The sequence below is a fragment of the Vitis riparia genome, chromosome 8, assembly GCF_004353265.1.
Source record: "Vitis riparia cultivar Riparia Gloire de Montpellier isolate 1030 chromosome 8, EGFV_Vit.rip_1.0, whole genome shotgun sequence".
Classification (NCBI taxonomy): Eukaryota; Viridiplantae; Streptophyta; class Magnoliopsida; order Vitales; family Vitaceae; genus Vitis; species Vitis riparia.
The window spans coordinates 17881790-17895905 of NC_048438.1; the positions used below are offsets into that span (position 1 = coordinate 17881790).

The 14116-nt window shown below is 39.0% G+C and overlaps 1 protein-coding gene across 2 annotated transcripts; it reads right to left on the bottom strand.

Annotated features, from left to right (window-relative positions):
• Positions 1-1810: 1810 nt before the first annotated feature.
• LOC117920787 (transcription initiation factor TFIID subunit 12) lies at positions 1811-13119 on the bottom strand. Of its 2 annotated transcripts, none has more exons than XM_034838420.1 (8): positions 12411-13119; positions 11946-12083; positions 8941-9462; positions 8186-8260; positions 2782-2860; positions 2620-2684; positions 2436-2471; positions 1811-2150 (listed from the first exon to the last, which is right to left on the bottom strand). In XM_034838420.1, the coding sequence occupies exons 1-8, from the start codon at positions 12969-12971 to the stop codon at positions 2007-2009; spliced, it is 1620 nt and encodes a 539-aa protein (XP_034694311.1). In that variant the 5' UTR covers positions 12972-13119; the 3' UTR covers positions 1811-2006. The 2 variants fall into 2 exon arrangements, with proteins under 2 accessions (XP_034694311.1, XP_034694310.1); XM_034838419.1 differs by having other exon boundaries at positions 11919-12083; positions 12411-13117.
• Between the last annotated feature and the right edge of the window lie 997 nt (positions 13120-14116).

Consider the following 14116-nt stretch of genomic DNA (forward strand, 5'->3'; position numbering starts at 1 on the left):
TTTATTTATTGTATGAAATGAATACCGCATCATTAGATGAATAGTAAAAGAAATCTGGAAAGGCGTGCGGAAAGAATTAAGTTGATGTTGTATTTTATTAAGGATTAAAGCGAAGGCATTATCCAAAAGGTACTTTACAAAAACTAAGGTATTTTATATCTCCAATGTCACGTTCCCACGAATATTCCACCAGAGAGCTATGTCGTTTATAAAGAAGACAAGATCGACAAAGCTAAAGAAGATAAAAAGCATAAAGGCGTATATTTATATAAACATATACCATAATCCTATTTTTCGACTGCAAAAGAGGAGTTCAGTTGGGACTTGGGAGTGACCGACCTACCTGCTACCTCTGGCCGGTAGTTAAATAATTCAGTCTCCAATCATCGTGTTCAGGTGGGGCGTTGTTTAATTGGGTACTTCTCCCCCGCTTTTATTTTGAATTAGTCACCATTAGCTCAATGTGATTAATTATTTTTTATTTGACATGAATCAGTTCCACTAGCCTAGACCCAGTTCCCAACCCCAGTTTATATTGAATTAATCACCATGAGCTCCATAAGGACGATTGTTTTGATATATCATTAGCATGAGGGCCACCAGACCAGCTCTACGCACCCAGAGTTAGGAATTAGGTGATATCAAAGATGCAAGACTTGAGCATACTCCCAGCACTTGAGCAATACCAAGTCCCAAACGCATCGTCTATCCTCCAAAGTCAAATCAAACTTCCCAAATTTGCCGACAATTTTGAATCTCACCCATTTGGGTGGGTATTGCGTCATTTGGATGGATGGGATTTATGTCGTCAGTTGCAGAGGAGAGACGTATAAAATACAGGCATACACTTCACGTGCAATTCTGTACCAGATAAAACCGCACATGCCCACCGTCTACATACCAATCAGCAGGATTCAGGATTCACGTCGTCCCACATGCCTGATGTAATTAGATCCATGTGCAAACATGTGACTAAAAATGCCCATAGTATTTTAGCAAGCTTTAAAAAGCTCAATGTGGCGGAGAAACAAAATTAAGATTTTTGCAAATATTTTGGCCATATCTATATATTTCCCTGGTTTTCTACAGACCCAATGGTAATCACCACCTACCACGGGAAAGAAAAAACTACAAATGGATTAACTAGTTTTGTTGCCCTCAATGGAATTTTCAACCAAAGAATTCTCCGGCCACCAATGTAGAGTCTAAAACTTGTGGTGCCAGACCATGACATGTGACTTTCCCAAACATTGACCCCACACAAAGTGATAACTAAGAGATGCTCTGAGAATAAGATAAGATCGCCAACGCCATTCAACCCAATTTACCATGACTGCATACCTACCTACAAACTTAGTGCGGACAACTGCAAACCTAGAATCCAAGACTCCTATTTTTGTAAAATTACATAAGAGGACATGATTAGGCTGAAACCAATGCCCTCATGGCGACCCAACACAAAAACGCAGGCTAAGAATGTTCAGTTGATCAACTGGCTTCCTTCAATAGTCAAGACCACTCGGGTTCAAACCCACAAATCGAACGCCAGTCTGGAATTTCAAATCCCATATACGGGCATGTCAGGTAAGCCTGTCAAAACATTTTAATTCAAAATGGGATCCACACGTTTCACATCTCCAAATAGCCACCTAGTAAACAAATAGGTCAGACCGTTGTTCCGTTTGAAAACTTCTTCCATCTCCAAAACACCAAACAAACAGCAACTAGTAAGAAGGCCCAGGGACGTTGACTTCAAAGGTATCAAGGTGGGAGGGGATTTTTGGTTATGAAACCATCCAGATGAAACAAGTTACAAATGAAGCAATCATTTCAAGCCATTTACTCAAACTGTCCATACGTATATATGGACACGGGCATTTACATAATATTTCCCACATTTACATGCATGGTGACTGTGTATGCTCAAAACTTATGCATTATGCATGCTAAGAACTTCAGAATATACCTAGTGAATATGATTTTCATATCCATCCAATAAACACATCTCATGCAGCTTCACGTATCTTAAGGTTTGGCGAGCTCAAGACATTGGCAGATGTCTTTGCCGGATGACCCTTTGTATTTCCAGCACCTTGTCCACTGGAACTCTTCGTATTTGCTGACTCAGTCCCCACAGCCGACTTCTTTATCTGCCAGAGGGAAAAAAACAGAGAAGTTAAGATGGACTAAAAATATATATACAAATAACAAATGCAGAACAAAACCATGCTTAAATTAAAGTACCAGAACCTTCTTTTACTTAAGTTATCATGTAAACTTAGTACAAGATTCATACCATGTCTCCATGTCTGTTTCTTATTTAAAAATAATATATATATATATATATATATATATATATATATATATATAGAGAGAGAGAGAGAGAGAGAGAGAGAGAGAAAGCAACAAAAAAAGTTACTGATGGAAAAACATACCGCTGCAAGCCGTTCCTTGTGAATATCACTTACAAACTGCAAAACCATCATGATATAATTAGCAAAAGCCAAGAAATTTAAAAAGAGAATTTCTGAAGTATGAGAAGCTTCCTGTGAAATAAACTATGTCTACATCACCACAATTAGAAGACTGTTTGTGACCTGTCATAACGAAAATTCTTACTGGTTTTTTGAAGGTCTTAATCTCATCTCCACCAAACCCAGGAAGAGTCATATTCCAATTTCTTTCTGCATCAAAGTTTGAATAGAAAAAATTAAGCACCATCTGTCCATGTAAGGTGTGCTGTATAAACAACTGCAGAGGATATTTCCAGCATTAGCTGACCTAGATGTAGAAGTATGTCCTTTGCTTCTAATGTAGGTGATTTTCGATGCTTGGCTAATGAGCAACCAAATGTTGTAATCTGTTCAAAGGATAAAATAACATGTTAATGATGAAGGGAATAGAGAGTTGTGGAGAAGACTTTTTTACAAGATAAAACAACGGTGCTCAACTATTGCTGCAGCAAGATATTTTTTTTTTATAGATAAAAAAATATGTATATAAAGAAAAGAGGAAACACCAAAAGCGGTGCCCTCAAAGTATACAAGGAGTATACAAAAGAAGCCAAAAGGCTCAAACCATAGGGAGAGGGATAGAAACAAAAACATCACCTGCCCTTACTTAGAGCCTAATCAATCAATGAAACTTACAAGCGAAGAAGGGCTCAAATCCATAGACACCCTAACCCAAGACCAAAGATTACATACAAAAGAATTTTTCAATCTTTGGAGTAAAGCTCTTTATTACCAAACACTAACAAATTCCTTTCCTTCCATACTGTCCAAAATAAACATAAGAGGGTCATTTGCCAAGCCTTTTTACGAGCTTTATCCACACCCCATGCCACCCAAGAAGAGTTTCCTTCACTAAACAAGAAAAAATCCAAGCCACACCAAAGAGGGAGAAGAGAAAATTCCAAAGAACCCAAATCTTTGCACAATGAAGAAGAAGGTGATCCACCACCATCTCTACTTCAAAGAGGCATAGAAAACACCTATTAGCCAAAAAGTGTCCCCTCCTTTGAAGTTGGTCCAAAGTTAAGACTTTCCCCCAAGAAACCTCCCAAGCAAAGAAAGCCACCTTAGGAGGCACACTCGCCCTCCAAATACTACCACTAGGGAACAAAGAGAATCTCCAAGCTCCAAGATAGAATAAAGAAACTTGACCGAAAAGGTGTCACACCTCAAAGCTGTCTAAATCACTCTATCTTCCACCTCCCTGTGCACCCTAAAAGCTTGGATCTTTTGCAAAAAACGCTTCACCAGCTCTACCTCCCAATCATTAAACACCCTTGAGAAAAGAGGGGTCCATCCACCCCTATCACCACTGATTTGAAAGGAGACCCCAAAGGCATACCCAAATAGCAGGAAGGGAGACCACCCACTTTACACCCCAACTCCAAGGCCAAGTCCTCTATATTGTGCACCCTGCCCACCGGAATTAACTCGTTTTTCTCCAGATTGATTCTCAAACCTGAGCAAGCCTCAAACCATATGAGAAGTCAACTTAGATAAGTCATCTGGTCTTAAGACGCCTCACAAAACACCAATGTATCATCAACAAATAACAAATGCAAGATTGGAATCCCCTCACCCCTTCTACCTCTCACCCTCCAACCAAATAAGAAGCCCCCACTAATAGCCCTCCATAATTGACAACTAAACACCTCCATGGCTATCACGAACAAATAAGGGAAGAGGGGATCTCTTTGTCTCAAGCCACTCAAACTTTGGAAAAAACCAAAAAGAGATCCATTTACTAAACAGAAAATTTTACAGTGGAGATGCACCATTCTATCAATTTCTCCCCAAAGCCCATCTTTCTAAGCACTGCAAACAAAAACTTCCAATTCACATGATCATACCCTTTCTCTATATCCAACTTGCACAACACACCACCTTCATTGTTTTTCAACCTTGAGTCCACAGCCTCATTTGCAATCAATATTGCGTCTAAAATTTGTCTACCCTCCACAAAGGCAATTTGGGACTCTGAAATCGTTTTGCCCATTACCCTTTTAAGTCTATTACCCAACACCTTGGCCAGCAACTTATAAAGGCTACCCACAAGACTAATCGACCTAAAATCTTTTAGGTCTTTTGCATCTTCCTTCTTAAGGACTAGAACCAAGAAAGTAGCATTCATAGACTTTACAAATCTACCCCCACCCCCCTCATGGAAGTCTCTAAAAAAACCCAAAACCTCTACCTTCACAACATCCCAACAAAAAAGCCAAAATGTCATGGTGAAGCCGTCCGGACCTAGAGCTTTGTCCTTGCCTAGATCTGAGAGAGCTGCAAACACCTCTTCTTTCGAAAAAATAAGCTCCAATCTCTCAGTCTTACTGCTATCTAAGCCCATAAAAGTCAACCCATCAATATTGGGACGCTACCCCCCTTCTTCTGAATAGAGGTTTTGAAACGCCCCAACCACGCTATCTTTTAAAACATTCTCCTCGGTATGCCAGTAGTCATTCACTTCCAGCATGGACAACCAGTTTCTTCTACTGTGAGTATTCACCATCCTGTGGAAGAATCTGGTGTTATCGTCCCCCTCCTTCAACCACACTTCCCTAGACTTCTGTCTCCAGGAGATTTCTTCCCTCAAAACCCAAGTCTTATAAGACTCCCTAGCCACATTTCTGGCTTAACATTCTTCTAGATTCAGGGCTGAAAATTTCTCCTTCTCTAAGAGTTTCTCCCTTTTTAGCCTCAATGAGACCGAACATTTCTTTATTCCAAGTTTTCAAGATAGCTTTTAAGGCTCTCAATTTTGCATCTAAAACAAAGTTGAAAGACCCAATAAAAATAAAGCCCCCCCACCACCTCTTCATCTAATCTTTGAAGCCCTCCTCCTCCAACCAAATCTTCTCAAATCTGAAGGGAGATGATCCCCTCCTCGTACCTCCTCCTTCTAGCAAAATGGAAAAGTGATCAAAAACCAGTCTAGGTAAAACACCCTACACAAACCCATTAAACAAGTTGTCCCAGTTATCTGTCACTAAAAACCGGTCAACCCTAGATTGGGATTGGTTATTCAAACCACCCTCCAAGTAAAAGGACCCCCTGCAAAGGAAAGTCCCTCAACTCCAAATCCTCTAACACTTCTAAAAATCTCCTCATTGATGCAAATAGCCCTCCTCCCCTACTACGTTACTTTGGAAATCTTATCATATTGAAATCCTCACCTACACACCAAGGGTCACTTCGTAAACCTCTTATTGACCCAAGCTCATCCCAAAAGTCCTCTCTATCCCTTCTGCACATCGGACCATACACGCCAGTAGCTTCCTAAGACCCTACAGCAAGATATTAATCTTCTTATAGGTACCAGAGAAATATATTCCAATCAAGGGGAATTCTAATGAAGCAAAAACAGACTAGAAACAACTAATGTAAGCTATTAGAACCTTGCCTACTTTATGTTTGTATGTTAGGTGAAAACGAGTCATATGTAAGGAAACTGCTGCAAGTGTACCAATCTTTTGTGAAGAATAACTCATCCTTCTTTGCATATCCTTTTGTAATTCAGTGAAATGCATTCTTTGTCTCCAATCAATTTACTGTAGTATCATACACATATTATGTTTGGTTGCTTATGTGGTTTGAAGCAATTTTGAAGCCGGAAATAAAGTTGGAAAAAAGTGAATTCATCGCAATAGGGGGAATAGCTAATGTGGATGAGTTAGCGATGGAGTTCAGTCACAAGGTAGAAGTGCTTCCTTCCTTTTACCTAGGTCTACCATTGGGTGCCCCTTTCAAATCAATATCAGTATTTTTTTTTTTTATAGGCAAACACACAACAAAAATATATTAGAAAAGGGCGCCTTGAGGCTGACCCAAGCATACAGGATGTATACAAGAGGCGCTAATAGGCACAAAAAGAAAAAGAGATACAATACCAGCCCTCAACTAGCGCCTAGCCAATCAAAAAAATTGATCAAAGGAAGAGGACCCTCATTTACAACCGATTTAGTCCACAACCAAATATTACAAACAAAAGAATTTTTCAACCTATGAATTGATAACTCTTCATTATCAAAAGTTATCCTGTTTCTTTCCTTCCAAACCGCCCAAAAAATGCACAAAGGGGCTGCGTCCCACACCTTCCTACGCTTCTTGCCCAACTTAAAGCCACGCCAACCACTAAGAGAGGTTTTGCAAAAGATTGTCGATATGGAAAAAACAACATATGTCTAAAAGGAGGAGACTCGCTTTGATTCGAAACACATTAACCAACACTAGAAAAGCTGCAAAGATATTTTCTTTGAGGAAATGGGACTTTGGAGAAAAAGCCTCATTTTGTAAGATGGGCCATTGTGCGCACAGATAGGAGGAAGTATCGGGCATTAGAAGTCTTTCCTTTCTTAATCAATCTATCTTGGGTAAATGGAATTGGAGGTTTGCTTTTGAAGGGAAGTTTTTTGGAAACAGGTCATAAAGGGAAAGTATGGGAAGGAAGAAGAGGGATGGAAGTCCTACTTAGTGAGAAATGAGTACGAGGTCTTTTTCTCTCTTGTACACTTTAGCTTCTCTAAAAAACACTTGGGTGGTGGATATATAGGATACAACAAGGTCGGGGGTTATTAGAATCCATGTTTCTTTAGACACTTAAATGATAAGGGAGTATGTAAGACATGTCGTTGAGGAGCGAAGATTTTGATAAGATGATTTACAATGAGTCAAAGAATGGTATTTTTTTCATTGAAATCCTTGTACTCTCTTGGAGTCAGGGAGGATAATGCCCTTCCCTTCAAGCATGACTTGGAATTCTTGGGTCCCAACAAAAGTGCACTTTTTTTGTTTTGTTTTGCTTCAAAACCTTCCTAGAGAAAAGTATTGACATTAAATCAGCTTCAAAGACAAGTGTCATTGTTGGCGAATAGATGCTATCTATGTAAAGCCAAAGAGAATCAATTGATCACATTCTTCTTCATTGCATCATGTCTAGGGTTCTATGGCAACTCTTGTTCTTCCTATTTGGTATAGTTTGGGTGGGTCCTTCCATGGTCAGAGAAACTCCTTTAATTTGGCATGGCTCTTTTGTCCAGAAAAAACAGAAAAAGGTTTGGCAAATGACTCCAATATGCATTTTTTGGACTTTATGGAAGGAAGGGAACCGTAAAGCATTTGGAAATGTGGAGCAGTCTGAGAATAAGTTGAAATGGTTGTTCCTATGTGGTCTCTTAGCTTGGGTTGGAACATACACAAAAGAAGGCTCAATGCCTTGTAGATTGGTTGGGATCATGTTGAGAGAGAGAGAGAGAGAGAGAGAGAGAGAGAGAGAGAGAGGTTTTATGTTTCTCTCATTGACGAATCTGCCACTTAGTGCCCATTGTATATGGCCCCTATACTCTGGCTTACATATTTCCTTTTTGTGTATACACACCCACACATTTCTTTGCTCATCCAAAAAGAACAAAAAGGCTTGGATCTTGAATTCAAAGATGTCATCCATAAATATCATGCAATATAGCAAGATTTGATCCCAAAGGCAAGCAAATTTCTAATTTCCATGCTGAAATAAATTATATCATGAAGGCACTATCAAAATAAACATACAAACACAAAACCAAATCAACATGACAATCATGCACAACTATCTAGTCATGCAATGATGAAAAATCAACAGGCAGTCAATTAACTATGAGAAAAATAGAAATCAGAAGGTAAATTCAAAAACTCACAGACTCAACAAAGTCCTCTGCAATATCCACAAGAATGTCTTCGACTTCAGGATCCAACTTTTCTGATGGATCAATCTATCCAGTAAGCGGAGAAGTTAGGAAGGGATTTTCACGTGTATCATACATGAAAAAGATAAAGGCAAAGGGAAATAAAAACATAAGAATACATTATAGCAAAGGTGTTTAAGAAACACCTAGGCCTTTAGTCCTCAGATGAGGTATGTGTTAGATGATGCCCAGGTAAAAGATAGCATACTTTATAATTGTGTCTTTAAAATTTTCAATGCTCACAGACAAGTTGAGAATAATTAAAATAAATATACAAATCAATTCTAAAATTTGTTCTAATAAGATAACAAGTCGAAAGCAAAAGAAAGTGGTTGAGAGATGCAAAGAGGCTCAATTCTCAAGTCATCTGTTGCTCTTCCATGGTGAAGGATTTCAAAGGGGTTGCAAACTTATATTTAGTCCATTACTTATTAAAATAAAAAATAAAACATTAAATTGAAGTAAAGACTTGCCCCACTAAGAAAAACATCTAAAAAAATTATTAGTGAGAACAACTAAACCAAATCTCCTTGATAATACAGAGGGCACAAGCACTCTAATGCAAATTTTGAGTAATAACCAATAGTGGTCTATAAAAGTAGTTTTGATGACTACATATGGGCAGAATCTCTTCTAAAAGATTATTAAAAGCATACCAGCCCTAGCAGTACAGATATGGGAGTATGAGAAGAGGCCAGCCAAGTTACCTGATTTACTAGCTCATGGATGCTTCTCTTGCTCAAAATCCTATTACCAGATTCACTGGCCTCTGCACTAGCTGTTCTGCTATGGGGCCCCAACTGGGGCGTGCTAGGATGCACAATTGCAAGAGAGGAAGGCTTCTGGTTTCCTGATCCCTGAACCCTCCCGATCTGTTGTGGATGGGGTAAAGATTGTGGTACCCTTGATGGTGGAAATTGTTGCCCATAATGCTCCTGTTGTTGATGTGATAGCAACGGTTGTTGTGGTTGTTGTGCAGTTGACATTTGCTGCTGCTGTGAAGCAGTTGGCAAGGGATGATGATGTTGCTGAGGAATATGTGACCTTTGAGGCAAGGATTGAGAAGTCATTGGTGGTCTAAACGATGGGGATGGCAAAGGAGGCTTCCCTTGTGATCCAGATGATAACCATGGCTGATTATGAGGCTGCATACTTTGTGATGTATTTGGTGATGGTGCACCCGGAGATCCCACTGATGAAGCTCTTAAAAGGCCATGCCCTTGAAAATTCTGAAAAACCAAAAACAAAAAAAGATTGAGATGAGGAAAATCAACACAGATTTTTCAGGTAGCACTGCAAGATCAAGATAAATAAATGCAATGAAAGCAACCACCTTGGTAAATCAAAACAAAGATAAAATCTCTCACTCCCCTACAACACACACACACACACAAAAAAAAAAAAAAGACTACGATCTGAAATCCCACTTCTTTTATGGGTTACCATCTGAAATCCCACTTATATTCTAATATTTCAGTTAATAACCTTTACCACAAAGAAAGCCAAACACATTATGTTTTAAAAAGCTTCACAAAATCCCAAGCAAAAAAGCTTTACTTAGTGGGCACTCAAGAACCTTAAATCTCCTTTGCAGGAAAGAAGGCCCTAACATTTGGCTCCAAGGAAGGATAGAAAGATTTGTCAGAAAACTCCTCCTTTTTCTTTTGATAGGTAAATAAGCAAATATATTAAAAGCGCAAGGAAAAGGTGCACCATATACACATGGGAGTATACAAAGAGCACCAAAATGCAAAAGAAAAAAAAATAATAAATCACAACCCAAAACAAAAACAATGCCCCATGGATCATAGAAACAGAGGGCTCTCAAACGAATTAACCTCGTCCATATTCTGCTATCCGACCAGGGCCAACAAACCACCCACAAAACAAACAACAACTACCTGCTTCACCAAATACCAATCTCCTCGAAAAAACAAACATACCAACTACTGTAAATCCCTTACAATAAATGAAGAGAATGTAAACATCCTCTTCCTCTCCACCTCCCATCCCCTCACCTTATCACTAGCCTATACACTCAGAAACCAAATCCCACCCACACTTCCTGCTCCTTCTCCCTTTCTGGCTTGAATGATTCTGGTTAATGGACCACTCCTTCTTACCACACCATGCAAACCAACCAGTCCTTTACAAAAGCAAAATTATGTTGTTTTGCCTTCAGTTTTTCTAAAAGATATTTTGCCTCATTTAGTGTTAAAAAAGAGCCAAAATAAATCATTTTTGCATGAGTTAAAAAAATAAAATTTTAAAAGAATTAATACAAGGCACACCTCTATCAAGGCAGAAGGCTTGGCAAGCAAGGTGCCTAGGGTTCACTGCACCTTTGGCCTAGGCATGCCTAAGATGTGCCTTTAAAAACTATGACTAATATAATAGCAAGTATAAGAAACTCCCTCTATCGTATAGCTGGTTTACAGTGGGTGGGAACCCATATAGATCAAAATTATACATAAAGCAACACAAAAGACCCAAAAAATGCAACAGGACAAAATAAATGATGGAACATAACAGAGCAAAGAGAATAAATGAAGGAAAAAGTGTATTTTCATTTACTCATTTGGAAATACATGCAAAATGAGAATCCATCTTTTCAAATTTCAAACCATATCATATTATCTCAAAATATTTTTTGATAAGCGCTTCTAGATCAAAACTAGTACTAAGGTACTACTTTTAATGATATAGGTACTATCTTTAACTTGAATGAATAGTACCCATGATCAAGAGAGTGCATGAAATTTTAATTATTTTTAGAGGATTCCTCTTTTCCATTTTTTTTCCAAATGTCTCCACCAAAACACGATTTTCCCTTAAAGTATTAAGAAATAGTGTGTTTTCACATGCTAAATATATGCAAAATGGGGATCCATCTTTTCATATGTCAAAACATATCATGTCATTTCAAAATATATGAGATACCACATTTTAATGATAAAGGTACTACCTTTCACTTGAATAGGTACTACCTCTCATTGGAGAGTGTATGAGATTTTAATTATTTTGAAGGATTCCTGTTTTCCACTAAAACACACTATTCCCATAAAAGAACACCCTAGCCCCTCAAACAGCCCGTGCTACTAATTTATATCCCTGATCTCGATTTTTGGTTTTTCAAATTCGCACCTTACCTTGAGCAATGTGCCTTTAATCAGTAAGGGCTTCAGGATTGGGAAGGGTAAGGCCTCTTGAGACAGGCACAAGACATGGGACTAGGTGCATTTGTGGACTGTAAATCTAAACTCAGTTTTCACAGACTTTGCTTTTCCTTCAAAAAGAAGTCACTTATGATTTTATTTTTTATTTTGTTTTCCCTTTAAAAATAAACAAATATAAGTGGTGATCCCAACTTTTTTGAAAATCGGTTATTCACAAATAAAAAGTAGATCTCATCATCAAGTGGGAAAACATATGAAAAATACGGTCCACAACAGAACTTTGCAAAAAGGGAAGTCCTTCATTAATTTACAAGATCTTGTTCAAAGCTTTAACCAGAGAAAGTGCCCCCTTAGGTTTTGTAGATAAAAGGCAAATCTTAAACTACAGATGTCAACATATATCATTTTTCGAAGTAATAAATGAAAAATGAAAAAAAAAATGCAAAACTAGCACAAAACAGAAAAATGAAAACAAAAAAGAAAGATAAATCCCACGACTGGGTACTGACTTGGGTAGCAGGGGACTGGTTATTTACAGTAGATTGGGGTCTGAGAGATGATTGGACAGGCCTCTGTTGATGGTGTGCTGAAATCCCCCCTGGCCGCATTTGAGAACCCGAGCCCAGTGTTCCCATCATTCCCATACCTTGACTTCCTTGAATAGATGGCCTTACCTAACATTTCAAACAATAAACAGAAAGTCGACTTCAGAAATCCCAAGATTAGCAACATTAATAACTGTATCATAACTAAAAAGGTGGAAGGAAAAAACAAAATCCTGTTCGTTTCCGGGATTTCCAGGAAAATGAAGAAATACAGAAATCGTAATTTGGAAGCCTATCTAGTCCCCAGAAGAGTGACGATTTCAACTTCAAACTCGGTTGAGTTGATTTGGCTCTTCTGTAGGAATTTAAAACAGTAGATTATGGTTTTCAGATTTATTTCTTTCTTCCTCTGGTTTCTCATGGCCCAAACAGACCAAAAGAAGCCGAAAACCGCACCTGGGACGTGTTGGTATTGGCAACCGATTCGGGCACATTGACAGCGCTCCGACCCAACCCGCCGTATTGCTGGCCGAACGTTGGCGGGTTAAGAGACGAAAATGGAGTGGGTTGCCCAGCAGGAACGCCCATGGCAATCCCACCCCGTTGCGACGGAGGTGCAGAAACGGCGGAAGAAGAGGTCGATGTAGACAATGACGGAGTCGAAGAGGATGATGAAGAGGACGAGAGGTTGGACGAAAAGTGCTGAAAGTGTGATTGCTGTTGCCATGGTCTGTGGACCGGAGGCCTGGTTTGAGAGTTTTGAAGAGACTGCTGTTGTTGTGGCTGAGGGTTAACCGAGACCGGAGGTTTGGGAGTAGAACTAGGGTTAATGTTATGATTAGGATTGGGGATGGGCGTAGTAGGGTTGGGGTTAGGGTTAGGGTTAGGATTAGGGTTAGGGTTTGGGGAAGATGGGATTGTTGAAGAAGGTGGAGGGACTGAGGATGGAGGTGGGAGAGTGGAGGGTGGTTGTGGAGCCTCACTGGGCTGTGCAGTGCTTGATGTTTGCTGTTCCATGGAGTCTCTGTCGCATTAGGATGCCTCTCCTCTGTCGCTATATGTACTGGAAGCTAGATGGATTTGAAGTCGAGCCGCAAAGAATAAATTTAAAATTACCCTATTGGGATCAACGACGTCGTTTTCAAGAACGGAATGCGGAGAGGAAGAAACGAAGAAACCTAATCAAGATCGTAAAGCCAGCTGACGGAGAAACCTAACTCTCATATTCTTCAATGCCTGTGTCGAATTCAGGATTTGAGGACAATGGATTTTCTTAATCCGGATTCAGAATTCAGAAAATTCCTTTTATATTTTTAGTCTACATAACATAATAAATATAATTTTAAAAAGTATTCTCAAAATGTTTTCAAACAGAATCTAATCAATCATCCCGCATTCCTGTTACAAACAAAACCTCTTTCCTTGAGCGTAGACTTTGCAACTGGTCTTATATATATTTTTAATATTTTCATACAATTTAATCATCGATGTTTTGTGAATTTTCAACATTTTTGTTCTTGCATACAATAGAAATGGGCCCGAATGGCTGAGCTGTTGATCTTAGGCCAGTGTCTGCTGGACCGGTGGCAATTGGGCTTGGGTTAGGTTAGAGCAGGCTTGAATTTTCCTTGAGTTGCTAGAATAAGGCCGAAATATGGGGATTTTGACAATTTGGGCGGTGGCCACCCTTGACATCTGGGGAAAGACAATCACGGATTGTGATATGTCAGGGGCCTCCAATTCATAATGCCAAAGTCAACACTTGTGACTTGTTAGGACATAAATCCCAGCTTCATTGTCACGATACACGGATTGAGACCCTGGGCTTCCCTGTATTCTCTCAATTATTGCCGAAATTTGTTATGCATGTCGTCCTCAGTCATTCATCCTAGCAAACATCACGTCTTTGTCTCATACATCTACACTGTCGAAATAATCCAATCCAACAAATCCAACATACGCTATTCCCTTCCCTAGTCTTTTTTGTTCAGATCAGTTATAACACTGAATATAAAATTACCTAAAAGGCCCAATCCAATGCCCCTCCCATGCATTCTATAACTTAAAGACTTTAATTTCAGTTAAATCTAAATAGAAATGAATGTTATTAAGCATTTAAGTTTTTTTTTTATTATTATTAGCCTCTAAATGCTGTTAAGTGT

Excerpts from the sequence above, each read along its gene's own strand:
- LOC117920787 (XM_034838419.1), bottom strand. The coding sequence starts at position 12,971 with ATGGAACAGCAAACATCAAGCACTGCACAGCCCAGTGAGGCTCCACAA. Across the intron at positions 8,261-8,940 it reads TCCATGAGCTAGTAAATCAG|ATTGATCCATCAGAAAAGTT; the intron begins GTAACTTGGCTG and ends CTTACTGGATAG. Across the intron at positions 2,472-2,619 it reads TTAAGACCTTCAAAAAACCA|TTTGTAAGTGATATTCACAA; the intron begins GTAAGAATTTTC and ends ATGGTTTTGCAG.